General features: G+C 38.7%; 1 protein-coding gene across 3 annotated transcripts; it reads right to left on the bottom strand.

The window, feature by feature from the left end:
• Positions 1-699: 699 nt before the first annotated feature.
• On the bottom strand, positions 700-17,707 carry LOC135104390 (DNA replication licensing factor mcm7-A-like). 3 transcript variants are annotated; one of them, XM_064011780.1, is made up of 14 exons: positions 17,552-17,707; positions 11,006-11,140; positions 10,650-10,759; positions 10,029-10,153; positions 9,695-9,875; positions 8,488-8,634; positions 7,328-7,501; positions 6,352-6,861; positions 5,910-6,091; positions 3,616-3,727; positions 3,345-3,509; positions 3,039-3,124; positions 2,506-2,626; positions 700-1,278 (listed from the first exon to the last, which is right to left on the bottom strand). In XM_064011780.1, the coding sequence occupies exons 1-14, from the start codon at positions 17,586-17,588 to the stop codon at positions 1,198-1,200; spliced, it is 2,166 nt and encodes a 721-aa protein (XP_063867850.1). In that variant the 5' UTR covers positions 17,589-17,707; the 3' UTR covers positions 700-1,197. The 3 variants fall into 3 exon arrangements, with proteins under 3 accessions (XP_063867850.1, XP_063867852.1, XP_063867851.1); XM_064011782.1 differs by lacking the exon at positions 17,552-17,707 and adding an exon at positions 17,415-17,433; XM_064011781.1 differs by lacking the exon at positions 17,552-17,707 and adding an exon at positions 16,994-17,168.
• Between the last annotated feature and the right edge of the window lie 197 nt (positions 17,708-17,904).

Here is a 17,904-nt window from a genome sequence, read left to right as displayed (position 1 = left end):
TCAGTCTTTTCTTATTGTTACATCACCTTGTAATGCCTTGAAAACAATCAAATCTGTACATCCTCTCTGTGCCAAAACCAAACACCTGCTTTGTAGCTAGCCAACTCTCTCATTCCCTATCTTATTCTTACATACTACTTCAAACACTCCTCTAACTCATCTCCAGTGCATTCAATCACCTCTCATCCCCAACTCCCAAGTTCAAGCCTCCATACAATGCTTTTTCTATCACTAAAATCTTTATACAGCCTTCTCTTATTCCAAGCAACCCAAAACTATCTAGATGTTCATTTGTCCCTAAGGACTTCTTGGTTCATTCATTTGAAACTTCACCTCTATATCCACAACATGCAGCTTTAGATTCTAGAAATAGTTTGAAACTACTTTCATCCCAATCATCTATCATTCTTACACATTTTAGTTTTAGACGTCTAATTCATACTTCCCTCCTTTCACACATTTTTGGAAGGCTATCTCAAGCCCTCCTCTGAATCAGCCACTAAGAATACCATCAGCAGATTGCAGTTAACTCATTACTTATAGTCATGTAACCAATAAAAGCTGCAAAGGTTGGCATCCCGCACAAGAAGGCAAGCACTGAGCATTTCTTCAACACCAACATGTACTTTGCCTATCTATGCCATTAACATGACTCACAGCATAATATTGAACAAAACTAAAAATAAAATAAAAATCATAATAACCAACATTTATTGACTAAATTACATAAAAATTGAGAAAGCACAAATGACACACCTAATATTAAAGTATTAGACAAGTATCAAGACATGCAGTCTACAATTACATATTTTCTTTTCATTCAAAAATACTTATGAGTATAAAAATTTCATTTACAAAAAATAAATCTTTAGTAAAAAACTATCTTCCAGAGACAAATTTCTAAATCCTTATCTCTAAATTCCTTACATGATGGCATGAGGAAAGGGGAAGGGGTGGTAATCCTCTTCTGGAAACATTTTTACTTCCCACAAAGATATTCTTATTTCTGGTCTCACATTGGATGTGTGGGAGGATATTATGAAAATATGACCTTAATTTGACTGAAAAATCAAATAAAAATAATAAAAAAATAACAATACATAATAAAAAATGCAGAGTACAATGAAGAATTGCAAATCTAAACTATATTTCATGAATCACTAGTTCAGTGTGGTTCATACCTAGTCATTGCATCCTTCACACAAACGTCAATTTGGTGCGTGCCTGGTTCACATACCACACGTTAAGCTCCTCATACTCTTCAATACACTCGTTCACCTGAAAATCAAAGTAAATCATTATAAAAGATATGAAGAAAAGACAACTTAAATATAAATAAAAAACAATAGAACAAATAATCGGATATTAATGTACAGTAACAGGACCCATCAATATGCACTAAGGTCTGGGTGATCATTTTGGCCTGATCAATAAAACAGTGGACTGATGTTTCTGTGACTGTCCCAATACAAGTCTGTTGAAAGCCTCCCATTGCCAATTTCTTGCACCTTCAGATCAATTCCTTAATGTTTTCATGATGCTCCGAGGAAGGCATCAAACAAGTGGCAGCAGTAGGATGCCCAGCCCTGGAGCATCATAGAAACACTGAGAAATTGATATGAAGGTGGAGTAAATTAGCTGTGTGAGGCTTTGACTGAGAATTGAATCTCAGTCAGGAAACTTGAAATGTGAGTCTGACACTTTACTGATCAAGCCAAGACATCACCTAAGCTTGAGTGAATCTTGGTTGACCTCAACTGTTCCCTCATCACAGATATTCTTATATCACTGTTGTGAAAGGCAATTTAATGTATACTTGGATTTGTCTTTGTTGTTGGACAGTCACAAGCTTATTATATTTTGAAACTTATAGGTTAACTTCTTTTGTTTTGCAGGTTTTTCAACGACCTTATTCCATGTCCTTCCCTAATCTAATGATCCTTTAGTATCTACAGCTATACTTTCAATAAGCTGAAACCATTCAACCATTTGAACTATTGGAATCAACATATTGTTGAATTCTCTCTAAGAAAAGCACTGAACATCTACCTAATTGTGCTATTTCAAGTATATTCAACTCTTTTGACATTGAACATCTTGCTTCCTCTGGAAGCAAGACAAAAAAAAAAAAAAAAAAAAAAAAAAAAACTATAAACACAATCTTTTTGCTTGATCAAGTGCTTTGCATCTCTCAGCACTTATTCCTTCCAGTCTATACTTCCTACTTCTCACCTTATCAAAACATATTACTCCAGTAATGTTCCTCTGATGCCCCATCTCCATTACAATCAATCTGCTCCTCTTTCCCCATATTACATGCTTCAGCTACATAATCCTATCAATGACACTGAGTCTCCTGAAAGCAATACTGCTGAAGATGTCTTTGTCAACAAAAATGTTGAACTCTTCAACACACCACCAAAGACCTTCATAAACCTTCACCATTACTCAACTATATTATTAGCACCAAATGTCTGTACTGAGCACACAAGCAACAGTGCTCACCTGATCTGGTTTGTATCCCTTGCTGGTGCATTGCTCAAGGATGTCTGCCAATTTGATAGTACGAGTTTCTCCAGCAATTTCACGAATGAGTGTGAAGATCTTGTCTGTTACTGTCTGAGCCCTTAAAGTGAAAACATTTAAATTAAACAATGTATACACATTAAAGATGTTATATATATATATATATATATATATATATATATATATATATATATATATATATATATATATATATATATATATATATATATATATATATATATATATATATATATATATATATATATATATATATATATATATATATATATATATATATATATATATATATGTAAATAAAAAATTCCTTGATTTTTTTTAGCTTCATGTTTTGACAAAAAAAAAAAATAAATAAATAAATAAATAAATAAAATAAAAATCCCATTAAACATGATTCAAACAAGCATAGCAATTTCTTGTACAATTAAGTATAGCTTGTGAGACAAAAGTGCTTCACTGACATTTTAAAAGCTTGATTCATGCATATTACTAACCTTCCAATCTTTTCATTGTTGTGAGTGAGGGAGTCTTTACTCATCTCCATGAGCCGCATTGCTTCATTGACATCCTCCTTGTCAACCTGAAATACATTGCTCTCAGTAATATGAAACCCAAAGAATTCAAGGTTCATTAGTAACAATCAGTTTTACAAGGAAATAAGACAGCCACTCACTAAATTCCTGCATAAATGTTGTAATCTAGACATTTTCCGATTTTTGTAGTATGAAGAGCAGTGCTTAAAAAATTCAGCACGAACACTATCCTCTCACATCCATACTACACTCTAGATGTGTTCTTACCACATCCACGAGCCGAAGGCGTGCCAGAGCAGTAGCAAGGCGAAGCACACCCAGCAATGTACGAGCTGATGTGAAAGTGGTATCTTTGTTGTTGCGTGCTTCCTTGCGCATCTCTACATAGGCTGACACTATGTAGTCTGTGAGGTTCTCTGGGATAGTGGGCATCTGAAAGTGGGGAGTGAATGAAGACAGAACATAGAATGCTGGAGATAAAAAGAGCCAATACTGAAGTAGTTCAGGATAAATTCACAAAATTAACACATTTTTATACCTTTTTCTTGCAGAGGGCAATGTAGCGTCTCATTAGCTTCATTCCCAAAGGTGTGAACTGTGTTGGAGGTTGTGCACAGTGCTGGTGGACGTAGGTGATGTGCTGGGCAAGCCTGGCCAAGTTTGAAAGGTGGGGCAAAAAGGAGATAAGATATTATAGTGATGAATAATCCATAGAAACATATACGTAAAATAATAACACGTCAAAAGCTTTTGTACATTAATCCCATTCCTGTCCTTTCCTTTAACTTTATTTATCTTCACTGATTCACTTCTTCCCTCTATGTATATTAATAAGAACATGATTATCTGCTTGTTTTGCTTATTCTCAACAATAACACTGAATTTGAGTATAAAACTGACAACATCTGGTGGTCAACAGCCTGTACTGGAAAATAAAAAAAAATTAAAAACTTGCACCCACCAAAAAGCCACCAGGAAATACTGTGCTTCAAGAGATGGTGTGCATCTGGTGTAACAATTTCTCCCATACCATTCTTATCTCCTAACCACATGTTTTTAGTTGAGCCTTGTTTCCCCCTATATAGTCATACCTTGTGATTCGAAGATCCTTAAATTCAAACCCCTCCCAACTTGAACAGGACTGACGAACAAATTTTGTCCTCCAATTTGAACACAAACACCCATTCAAGTAACACCCTTTGGTTATAGTCCCTCTTGCATTCCTCCTCCCCATTCTCTCCCTCTCCCCCATCCCTCTATTTTTCCCACCCACCGACCCACCCACCGACCCTCCCTCCTCCCATCTCTCTCTCTCTCTCTCTCTCTCTCTCTCTCTCTCTCTCTCTCTCTCCTCCATTTCCTTGCTTCATGTAATTTACTCTCCTTCCCCGTATGTCCCTTTCTCTCCCTTCCTCTTTCATCTGGTCTCAAACCTCCCAATCCATATCTGTCAGAGATAAGGGACAAGGGAGCAATATCTCCCTCTCTCTCCCCCAATTCATTCTATGTAATTTTCACTTCATCTTTTCTTACTCTTGTATAATTACATTTTCATCCTCAATAAGTCTCATTTTATTTACCAATTCTCTTGATTGTTCATTTTATTTACCAATTCTCTTGATTGTTCTTACTTTCAGAGAGAGAGAGAGAGAGAGAGAGAGAGAGAGAGAGAGAGAGAGAGAGAGAGAGAGAGAGAGAGAGAGAGAGAGAGAGAGAGAGAGAGAGAGAGAGAGAGAGAGAGAGAGAGAGAGAGAGAGAGAGAGAGAGAGAGAATTTTGGTGCGAAATAAAAATTGTGTCCACTACGACAACTGTTTTCAAGACTAAAGATGGCAGAAACTTTTGATGACTTATCATTTTGAAGTTGGTGTCCATTTACAATGGTATTTTGTGTAAAACTAAAGTAATTGTCTTTGTGTTTGACATACAGGATGATCCACTTTTTTGTCTTTAATAGGATGATTCAAGTGCAGTCTTATATGCTGAAATGTATGGCACTTCATGTTTTCTTTTACTGTATTTTTTCTATAATTTATTTTCATTCAATTATGTTTAGGGCACAACTTAATCCACCCCCCCCAAAAAAAAAATAAATAAATAAAAAAAAAGGGGGGGGGGACCTGGAATTTATTAATTCTTTTTACATTAATTTGAATGTGATAAATTACTTCCCAATTCAAATAGCCCATAAAAACCAATTAAATTTGAATCATGAGGTACCAATGTATGTCCAATCCACTGTAACATTCCCTGCTCTGTTCAACCTGCAAACTTACTTTCACCATAATTTCTTCACACTTTCCCATTCTTCACTTGATACATACGTGTTGTTCCACTTGTTTTTCAGACATGTCATCATCACTTCCTTCAGTTTGTCCTTCCCTCCTGCTCCCATATTCCATATTTCAATCTTATACAATACATTCAGTACCACAATTTCCTAATGATAGTAAAATTTTCTCCTAGCATAGATTCCAAATGATCTACATCTAAAACTGTCCATCGATTCCTCCCCACACCTTCCTTGCTTCATTTACTCTATATTTAATTTGTGCAGCTATTCCTCAAATCCATAGCAACAAGCAACACTATATACTTAAAATGGTTTACCTCCTCAAGCAACTTGTCATTCTTACCATCATCATACACTCAATTATTTCACTTTCACTGTTTTCTCCCTTCAAACTCCTCTACCAACAATTTAAATCACTCTTCTGAATCAGTCAGTAGTGCAGTATCATCTGTAAACAATAGATGGTTCAGATTTGACTCTACCATCAAAACTCACAAGACTCAGAATGTGAAAATAAGAAACGCAAATAACAACCTGTACCTTAGATCATTCTCCCGATCTGGCCGGTCTTGAATAAGCCAAAGGAGGTCAAACCGAGACAAGAGAGCAGCAGGTAGCTGGATGTTCTGCTCTACAGTCTTCTTGGGGTTGTAGCGACCATATGCAGGGTTGGCAGCAGCAAGGATGCTCACACGGGCATTGAGGCTCGTCATTATCCCAGCCTAAAGATGGTAAATTATTTTCAGTACTAATGAATTTCTTAATATTTAAAATTTACAAGAAACACATTACATCTATACATTATGCTAGTTGGAGATACAAACAATGTGAAATCACACAATTGCTAGAAGTTTTAACAAGATTCAATCTAGTAGAAACAAAATAGCTACAAAAGTGGTGATAAATTTTGAACATTATATATTTCTAATTAGCACAATTGATAAATGCATCCATTTCTTTCAGTTTAAAAGCAATATATTACCTTAGCAATAGAAATGGTCTGCTGTTCCATCACTTCATGAATTGCAGTCCTGTCAGCATCAGCCATCTTGTCAAACTCATCAATGCAACAGATTCCCTGGTCAGCAAGAACAAGTGCCCCACCCTCCAAGGTCATCTCTCCTGTTAGTGGATCCTTCATGACAGCAGCAGTGAGACCTACACCACTTGAACCTCGGCCAGTGGTATACTGGCTACGGGGTGCCAGACGGTCAATATAAGACAAAAGCTGGGACTTGGCCACACCAGGGTCTCCCATAAGGCAGATGTTAATGCTACCTCGGATCTTCATGCCATTGGGATTGCAATCTACACCACCCACAAGCAGCAATAAAAGTGCTTTTTTCACATCCTCGTGACCATAGATCTCAGGGGCAATTGAAGTCGCTAGTTTATCATAGAAGTCCTGCTCTGCAATCTGCTTAATTTCTGCTTCAGTCATATCCTCATTTCCAAGTTCATCATCTTCTGTCTTGTTCATCTTGATGATCCTCTGGAGAGAAATGTAATCATAATTCAAGAATTGTGGTTGCACTTCCCTATTTCCTATTTTACAAATCATGTACAAAATGACAACTGAATACATGAAAACAGAGAATTCTACTTAAAATTACTAAAGTTTAGTCCAAGCACTTTTCACATTTACTGACCAAATAACTGCATTAACCAGTCACCAGACGTGTGCACATATACCTTTGAAAAATTTCATTAAGATTAGAAATATCACAATTCTTTATTTAATTCAATTAATGATTTTTAACTTTATTAATCACAATGGTCCTCCTGAGAGCTAGCTGATAATGTAAAACTGAAACAACCTGGGGAGAGAGAGAGAGAGAGAGAGAGAGAGAGAGAGAGAGAGAGAGAGAGAGAGAGAGAGAGAGAGAGAGAGAGAGAGAGAGAGAGAGAGAGAGAGAGAGAGAGAGAGAGAGAGAGAGAGAGAGAGAGAGAGCACTTACATGAGCATCCAGATATGTGTCTGATAGGAGTCCCTGCAAAATTGCCTTGAAGCCTTGACGAACCATAGGCAGGAAGATTCCTGTGACAGCCACATGATCACCTGGCTGGCATCTTCTGGTCTGCTCACCCCGGCACATGATTGTCAGGGAGCGAGGGATATTTCCAACTGGCACCTAACAACCACAAAATTACAGAATTACTTAAATTCTTACAATTCTTATTTACCTATATCATTAACACAAACTTCTTAAAGTTGTTACCGCCAAGCGGGTGAAAGAAGTTGTTGTTGTGCAAGTGAGTTTGTCAATGAGGAAGGAAAGGACCTGGAGGTCAGGGCGAGGACCAAGATGAGGCCTAAGTCAGTGAATTTCTTGTACAGCCAGTGTTGAGGTAGTGTTGATGTAAGGAGATGAAGGATGCTTGTTATGACATGAGGCTAAGATGAGGCCGGCCTTATCACCGTCGCTAATGGATAACGACGGACAGGGTAGGAACCCAGGCAGTAACTGAGGATGATAGGGACACTTGGCTGAGGACACTCATGCAGGGAAGACGTGTGTTACTGCAGAGACAGAAGTAGATAGACCTACCTAGACCACCCGTCAGAAAGGGCATGCGTGTTACTTAACGATTACCCCAAGACCCAAACACGTAAGTGTAACAACTGTCTGTGTAAGAATACATTATCCTATAAGTAATGTGCAGAATCATACCTGTATTACACAAATTATTCATATAGAATATTGTCTATGATCATTAATGTATGTCTTCAGATTTTGACCGAATTCAAGCGGATCCAGCCGCATTCAATCGGATACAATAAATGATTTGTGTCATCGTGTGGGTCTGAATCAACCTTCGCTGCCTGCTGGTGGCAACAAAAGTATTACACAATCATACAAATATTGCATATATATTAAGTTTGAACAAACAAGAATGGCAAACCACTACCATAAAATCTTTCATGGAGTTTTCTAATTCACTATATTCTCTAATCACTGTGTTATTAAAAAGATTGCAGGTAATAATGAAATGCCTCACTTCTGTATCAATAATAAATTATTACCATAACTAAAGCTGTGTTTTCATAATGACTTCCTGTTCTATTCATAAGTATGGAAATCACCATCACCTTTACATGTGCAGGTAGTACACTAACCTGGTCAGAGTGTTCTTGAATTTTAAGTTCCTGGAACTTTATAAATTTGGAGCCACGAGTCTGCAGGTAGAGGCGGCCACCAGACTTGTTGACACGGCAGTCTGTGCCAGGACACAGCAGCTGTGGCATGAAGCTGGTCGAACTGATCTGTGGAGATAAATAGTATTTATTTGACAATGGATCCTGAAACTGAGCAATTAATTTGGTCTTGTTGGTTGAGGAAATCATAATGATTTGGTAGATATTTTGTAATGAAGATGGGCTGAATTTCTCTTATGAATAATCTTATAATCTGCCAGATAATGAGTAACAGAAAAGAAGGCAGAATGAGCAGGGAACTAAACAGTAAATGGAAATTAATTTTCCTGGAGTGGCTTGAAATACACAGATAGCCAATAAAGATGAGTTGAGAAAGTCCTCTGTCCTCCAAAGGAACTATAAAAACTGCTGGTGGTGGTGATAATGATGAGCCTAAGTAGTAGAGGAGTAATTTTGTCATTTCTTAGTTTGAAGTATATCGCTGCTTATATGGGTGTCCACTTTTTTAACATCACTGACTGAGTTTGTTGTCAATAACATCAAGTTGTTACCTTTCTCTTCATTCTGTTCTCATGCTTAGTTTGATTAAGTTCTTAAAGACACTGTTATGATTGAGAGGTGAAAGTCTATTGAGAGAGAGAGAGAGAGAGAGAGAGAGAGAGAGAGAGAGAGAGAGAGAGAGAGAGAGAGAGAGAGAGAGAGAGAGAGAGAGAGAGAGAGAGAGAGAGAGAGAGAGAGAGAGAGAGAGAGAGAGAGAGAGAGAGAGAGAGAGAGAGATAATGAGGAGCTGTGGAAGAGGTGAAAAGTAGTGCCTTCCATGGTATGGTCACTTGCAAATAAATGTAGATTATAGGGAAGTGGAGCAAATACTGTGATGTAAAAGATTCCCTATAAAATAAGACAGACTTAAAATATATGAAGAGATGGGAGAGGTGACTGGGTGGGCTGAGAGGTATGGAAAGAGCATGAGTAGTGTATGGACATGAAAAGAATGGAGACAATATTCTCATGGCTATCCTGTAGAAGGAGTTTTAAGAAACATGAATCTGAGTAGATAAGTTCAGATTATAACTACAATGGTTTCAGAATAACAACCAGTCATTAGTTTTGAAAGAGACATCAATCATTACAGGCAGAATCTGAATAGTCTTAGTTGTGAAACACTCACAGGTTGGTAAGTCTCAGCACCACACTGGTCACAGGTGTAAGTAGCCACCTGTAGCATGGGCTTGACTTCAGTGCAGCGTGTTATAATGCCCCGCACCTGCACCAGCTTGCCAATGTGTGAGGCCTTTACTGAGCGGATGGCTTGTGGCTTCTGTGTTGATGGGGTTTTGAAGTACACTTCACTGTAATCAGGAAAAGATCACTATTTCCCCTTTCACTCACTGTCAAGTTCATATTTCCCAAAAAAATAAAATTGCAGTTTTATTAATCTACTGTATCCAGGGAGACAATTAAGATCAGGAGGATTAGTGATCAGAACTAAAGACTATACTCACAATCTCCTCATCAACTCTGGAGGGTATCTGTTCTGAGAGTCATGTGATTCACCTGGCTGGCGGAGACGCTGCTCCATCATAAGGCGGTGCTCAATGTACACGTCAAGTGCATCACGGGCTACTGTCTGCAGGCAGCCAAGAGCGGATGTCTTAGTTACACACAAATACTGAAGCTCAATGGCAAATATGCAGAAAAGTAAGAGGTGATATTAGTTACACTAATATCACCTCTCAATACTTGCTCAATGGCAAGTATGCAGAAAGGTAAGAGGTGATATGTCTGTGTTCAACATTCATACATATTCATTAGAATATTTCATCAAACAACCATTTATAACATTTTAATCTTGCTTCTTACACTCAATAAAGCTGACACAAAAACAAACACAATGTTTATGTTTTATCCAAACAAGTGTGTTGCTAAGGTGAGAGATTATTCATAATGATCATGGTAAGAATCATTTCAAGTTGCACAAGAATAAACATTACGTCTAGCTTACTTCATGTAGAACCAAGAGACATGATGAATTTGTCTGCCAGAACATCTCTTATAAGCACGTTAAGTAACAACTTGGCTATTGCTAACATAGCAATACAATTGAAGTTTATGTATGAACTTACTTCTCTCTGCTTGTAATCTGGAAGCATCTCCTGCACAACTTCAGAAAAGAGCAAGACATAACGGCGGGTGTTCTGCACCATTGCTTCGGCCATGTCAGGGTCAAACTCGACTGTGCCAATGAATGAGATGAGTACATTTGAAAAATGAAGATATTCAAATAATTATATTGGAGGCCTTACAAGAAGATACTTTTCGTAACTTACATATCTTACTTCACATCACTGATGTATTGCTCCAAAAGTATATCCTAATTAGCATTACATACCCTTCTAACTAAATCTACCAATAACAAGATTACAACAGTAATTCATGTAGACTCATTAGACATACAATCTAAGATCATAAAAATACTTGCCAACATCATCTATGTCAATGGTGAGGCTTGTCTGCTCCCGGTGTGCAAGGTTCACCAGCTGGACACCATACTTGAAGTGCTTGCGGCCATCCTCTCCCACTTCATGAAACTCCGCCAGAAATGTCTTGATGGATTCTGATGGACAAGAGATTAATTGAACTGTCTGTGGAACTTAGCTCTTAACTGGTTCTCTTACCCAAATGGCTTCCCACCCCAACACATCAAATGATGGGGGCAACAAGAAGCCATATCCAGCTGATGTACCACCCAAAGTAAATACTTACATATTAGAAATAATAACAGAATTGGCCTGATAGTGCATCATAAGCAGTGACACTAAAATTTTCTTAATGACAGTGAGGTTAATATTTCATACATATTCAAAGAATAAGTCCCTAAGACAATATGCAAGTTCAGGTTTAAATGAAGCCATATTTACACAACCAACAACTAAGGATTTCTACAAAGTAGGAAGACTACTGATTAAATATGATTTATGGTAAATAAGCTTCAGGGAGTAAGATTAATATTCAATATAAGTTTTTAGAAAAATGGCTTCATCTGGGCATATGACTGAAAAGAAATTTAATTGTACAACAGCCCTAACCACAGACTCCTGTGTGATTTCAGATCACTTATTGTTCCTCTGTAGACTTGGTCAGGAAGTGAATTAACTGGGATATCTTTTCTATATACAGAAGAGAAAATTTTAGCAAATATAACAGCCATATCATTTGGACCATTAACAATCAGGCTTGCAGATTTTAAAGGTCCCACACCCACTTGAGCCATTTTCTTATTTCTAATAAAAACATGAGAGTTTAGTATTATTTCCCAAGTTAGCATCCAATTTTTTTTCATATTCAGCTTGCTTATTCATAATAAAAATCCTGTATCAGTAATTTACTTGTAAAAACTGCTGAAATGTTTCACTGTTCTCTACACAGAGTCCCTGCACATTTGTGAATGGAATGTTCTGTAGTGTCTCCATATACATCTATGTTTGATAGCTGGAGGGGGTTCAATTGGCCAGGGAGGACTGCTGTGCTCTTCAGTGGAAACTAGTATATATTTTGTGATCAAGAAATACACAATCTCCAAAAAATGTTCATACAATGGTACATATTTTGTGATCAAGTAATGCACAATGTTCACACATTTCATCAACATCAAAATAACTACTCATAAATCCAATCTATCTGTGACAATTATAAATTAATCATATCATAGTTGCATTTGGACCACACTCTATGAATGGGAGAAACCTCAGACAAGGGTGAGTGTTGCAGTATGTAGTGACACATAAGTGGTGAATGACCACAATTTGGACAGGGTGAAGTATCTGAACATCAATTAGTATCCTATCTCCCACTGAAGAAAGAATTAATCAAGTATATACCAAAATATAGATACAGATGATTAATTACTGAGATGTAATATACTGCCTGAAATGTAATAAGTGGGTTCATGAACTCTTTCCTAATAAAAAAAAGAAATTTCCTTAAACTTAGTTTGTACACCATTTACATTAATGAGACCTCTCAGTATAACCAATTATTTCCTCCTCTCTTTATTATGTATCTCTCTCATCTCCTCCCTCATAGCTTTCCTAGTGTTAAAGTGATCACTAGAAGCAGTCATAGTGTATGAAATGTTCCTTTGCAAAAGTAATGAATCCATTTTCTCAAGTCAGTGCCTGAACAGTAGTATAAAGAGCCATAACCATCTTAGATAATTATTTACATAATTGTGACACCATGATCAGCATTGCCCACAAAAGCATGATCACTTGTTGAACAATGCTTATTGACTTTACAGCTCAAACAGAATGCCATCCCCCTCCAACTTAACAATATCCTCAGTCACCTTCACAGGGAGACCCAGACACATACAGAAAGGATGGAACCATCAGTCACATTCAACACAACCAAGAGCATCATTGCCTACCCTATCTTTGCATGTCCCACAAACCACAGTTGATGCATCTATCTTTTTTTTTTTTTTTTTTATGTAGGAAGGACACTGGCCAAGGGCAACAAAAATCCAATAAAAAAAAATTCCCACTGAGATGCCAGTCCCATAAAAGGGTCAAAGCAGTAGTCAAAAACTGATGAATAAGTGTCTTGAAATCTCCCTCTTGAAGTAATTCAAGTCATAGGAAGGTGGAAATACAGAAGCAGGCATGGAGTTCCAGAGTTTACTAGAGAAAGGGATGAATGACTGAGAATATTGGTTAACTCTTGCTTTAGAGAGGTGGACAGAATGGGGGTGAGAGAAAGAAGAAAGTCTTGTGTGGCGAGGCCGCGGGAGAAGGGGAGACATGCAGTTAGCAAGATCAGAAGAGCAGTTAGCATGAAAATAGCGGTAGAAGACTGCTAGAGATGCAACATTGCGGCAGTGAGAGGCTGAAGACAGTCAGTTAGAGGAGAGGAGTTGATGAAATGAAAAGCTTTTGATTCCACCCTGTCTAGAAGAGCAGTATGAGTGGAAACCCCCACACATCTGAAGCATACTTCATATATGGACGGATAAGGCCCTTGTACAGAGTTAGCAGCTGGGGGGGTGAGAAAAACTGGCGGAGACGTCTCAGAATGCCTAACTTCATAGAAGCTGTTTTAGCTAGAGATGAGATGTGAAGTTTCCAGTTCAGATTATAAGTAAAGGACAGACCGAGGATGTTCAGTGTAGAAGAGGGGGACAGTTGAGTGTCACTGAAGAAGAGGGGATAGTTGTCTGGAAGGTTGTGTTGAGTTGATAGATGGAAGAATTGAGTTTTTGAGGCATTGAACAATACCAAGTTTGCTCTGCCCCAATCAGAAATTTTAGAAAGATCAGAAGTCAAGCATTCTGTGGCTTCCTGGCATGAAATGTTTACCTCCTGAAGGGTTGGACGTCTATGAAAAGATGTGGAAAAGTGTAGGGTGGTATCATCAGCGTAGAAGTGGATAGGACAAGAAGTTTGGTTTAGAAGATCATTAATGAATAATAAGAAGAGAGTGGGTGACAGGACAGAACCCTGAGGAACACCACTGTTAATAGATTTAGGAGAAGAACAGTGACTGTCTACCACAGCAGCAATAGAACAGTCAGAAAGGAAACTTGAGATGAAGTTAAAGAGGATAGAAGCCGTAGGAGGCTAGTTTGGAAATCAAAGCTTTGTGCCAGACTCTATCAAAAGCTTTTGATATGTCCAAGGCAACAGCAAAAGTTTCACCAAAATCTCTAAAAGAGGATGACCAAGACTCAGTAAGGAAAGCCAGAAGATCACCAGTAGAGCGGCCTTGACGGAACCCATACTGGCGATCAGATAGAAGGTTGTGAAGTGATAGATGTTTAAGAATCTTCCTGTTGAGGATAGATTCAAAAACTTTAGATAGGCAGGAAATTAAAGCAATAGAACGGTAGTTTGAGGGATTAGAACGGTCACCCTTTTTAGGAACAGGCTGAATGTAGGCAAACTTCCAGCAAGAAGGAAAGGTAGATGTTGACAGACAGAGCTGAAAGAGTTTGACTAGGCAAGGTGCAAGCACGGAGGCACAGTTTTGGAGAAAAATAGGAGGGACCCCATCAGGTCCATAAGCTTTCTGAGGTTTTAGGCCAGCAAGGGCATGGAAAACATCATTGTGGAGAATTTTAATAGGTAGCATGAAGTAGTCAGAGGGTGGAGGAGAGGGAGGAACAAGCCCAGAAGCGTCCAAGGTAGAGTTTTTAGCAAAGGTTTGAGTGAAGAGTTCAGCTTTAGAAATAGATGTGATAGCAGTGGTGCCATCTGGTTAAAATAAAGGAGGGAAAGAAGAAGAAACAAAGTTATTGAAGATATTTTTTGGCTAGATGCCAGAAGTCACGAGGGGAGTTAGATCTTGAAAGGTTTTGACACTTTCTGTTAATGAAGGAGTTTTTGGCTAGCTGGAGAACAGACTTGGTATGGTTCCAGGCAGAAATATAAAGTGCATGAGATTCTGGTGATGGAAGGCTTAAGTACCTTTTGTGGGCCACCTCTCTATCATGTATAGCACAAGAACAAGCTGTGTTAAACCAAGGTTTAGAAGGTTTAGGTCGAGAAAAAGAGTGAGGAATGTACACCTCCATGCCAGACACTATCACCTCTGTTATGTGCTAAGCACACAAAGACGGGTCTCTGACACGGAAGCAGTAGTCATTCCAAGGAAAATCAGCAAAATACCTCCTCAGGTCCCCCCAACAAGCAGAGGTAAAACACCAGAGGCACCTTCGCTTAGGGGGATCCTGAGGAGGGATTGGAGCAATAGGACAAGTTACAAATATGAGATTGTGATCAGAGGAGCCCAACGGAGAAGAAAGGGTGACTGCATAAGCAGAAGGATTAGAGGTCAGGAAAAGGTTAAGAATGTTGGGCATATCTCCATGACGGTCAGGAATACGGGTAGGGTGTTGCACCAATTGCTCTAGGTCATGGAGGATAGCAAAGTTGAAGGCTAGTTCACCAGGATGGTCAATGAAGGAAGAGGAAAGCCAAAGCTGGTGGTGAACATTAAAGTCTACAAGAATGGAGATCTCTGCAAAAGGGAAGCAGAATGTGCTCCACTTTGGAAGTTAAGTAGTCAAAGAATTTCTTATAGTCTGAGGAGTTAGGTGAAAGGTATACAGCACAGATAAATTTAGTTTGAGAGTGACTCTGTAGTCGTAGCCAGATGGTGGAAAACTCAGAAGATTCAAGAGCGTGGGCACAAGAGCAGGGTAAGTCATTGCGCACATAAATGCAACATCCAGCTTCGGATAAAGAATGAGGATGGAGAAAGTAGGAGGGAACAGAAAAGGGGCTACTGTCAGTTGCCTCAGACACATGAGTTTCAGTGAGGAAAAGAAGGTGAGGTTTAGAAGAGGAGAGGTGGTGTTGTACAGATTGAAAATTAGATCTTAGACCGCGAATGTTGCAGAAGTTAATGAAGAAAAAGTTAAGGGGGGTGTCAAGACACGGTTGTCGACAGAAAGGCAGTCTGACCAGGGGACATTTATGGTCCCCTCCCCAGATGGGGACTCCGAGGCTGGTGTAGGAGTTGCCATAATAATTTTGAAATTTTTGAGTGAAGGGTGTGTGTTATTAGGTGCTTGTAGTTTTGTGTGGAGGAAGAGAGTTGTCTTTAGAGGGCAGGCTGTGACTGCTCCCTTGTGTTGTGAGACACAAAGGGAAACGTTCAGTGAGGTCACAGCTGGGTTTAATGATAAGTTCACAGCACCCCCTGAACAGTGCTTTAGACCTCACTAGGAGTAATTATCGTTTTGGCAGGTATCTATTGCCTCCTCCTTACTACCTCCTTATCTATCTATCTATCTATCTATCTATCTATCTACACACACACACACACACACACACACACATATACGAGTATATATATATATATATATATATATATATATATATATATATATATATATATATATATATATATATATACACACACACACACACACACACACACAAATGCACAAACATTTACCTAATACAGGAAATTGTCTCTAAATATTTTCCTTTCTTTAACAGGAAAACCTGCTTAAGTTGAGGGCTGCATGACAAAGAAAAGAGGGAGTCATTCTAAGACAATAAAATCCTGGATTAAGGTAACTTATTGATGGTGCATGAGTGAGGCATTTCCAAGGTAACAGAATTTTCGGGAGCACAGTGAAAGTGTTATGTGATGACTTCAATGAGAGATCTCCACACATACTCCTGAAGAAATAGTTTACTGTGGATCATTCAAGACCACGGCAGAGCACTGCATGAAATTCCTGTGGAAAGCTCTGGTGCTCCCAAGACTGGAACATTGCTGCCAGCTGTGGTCTTCACACAAGGTGCAGGACTTAGCTGCTCTAAAAGCTCTTCAGAGGACATTCACCTCCAGAATCCAGGGAGTACATCTCAGCTACTGGGAAAGACTGGAAAAGCTTACATCAAAGGAAAGCCAGGAACTACACAAGAGTGATGACACGATAAACCACTACTTCACTCACAATCGTCCTTGTCTGTTCAGCTGCCTCCCTCGAGAGCTCCGAGACACAAACGGCATTAGCCGTTTGTGTCAAGAGGAAGTTAGATAAATTAAAGCGGTTGGGTGGCCTACCTGACCACCCACATATCCCAGGATATCCTACCTATCACCATTATACATTATACACTATCTCAACTGTCACAAGGGGGGAAATTGCAAGTAGGATATTCTGGTGTCAGTGGAGGTCCACCCCAGCTAAGTCACTAACAGACGTTATCACCAAAAGTAACAGAAGTACCGTACGCTCGCGAAGCGCGGCACACTAATGCTCCGGCCAGGCCCTGGGCCATTCAAGCTTAGGGGCTGGTCACCCTTCTGGTTGCCACTATTTTTGCACATAAACGAGAAAAGCAAACCATATTAAAAACATAACATGTGATTACAAGAGCCTGTGTGGTGCAAAGAACACTGGCACACATGAGGCAGCCCATCAGCCCACCACCACCACGGTCCTGACAGCCACTGGAATAGCATGATGCATGTAAAACATGATTATCCACACATCCTAACAGTAACATACCTTTCTCACGATCATAGTCACGGACTTTCTCAGCCATCTCGTGAACAGGAGTGGGGTGGAATCGGCGTGAAATGCGTGAAGTCCTTGGGTCTGCCGCAGCCACAACAAGCGCTTCACTTTTGGCGCGAAAAAGCGAGTGTCAATGAAACAATGTTCGTATGCATAACACAATTTCAAGATATATTCACTTCTCATAAATTATATTAATACAATATTATAATTTTCTAACACAAAAAATCACCTTACACTTAGATATTATAAATTAACTATGCAATGGATTGTCTCACACTGCATAATTAAATGCAATAATGTAAACAAATTGAGTTACACATATCTTGATTGCAATAAGATAA

This window comes from Scylla paramamosain, chromosome 10 (genome assembly GCF_035594125.1).
Source record: "Scylla paramamosain isolate STU-SP2022 chromosome 10, ASM3559412v1, whole genome shotgun sequence".
Classification (NCBI taxonomy): Eukaryota; Metazoa; Arthropoda; class Malacostraca; order Decapoda; family Portunidae; genus Scylla; species Scylla paramamosain.
Note: the sequence above shows the minus strand (reverse complement) of the source record. Positions and strands in the feature narration are given on the sequence as shown.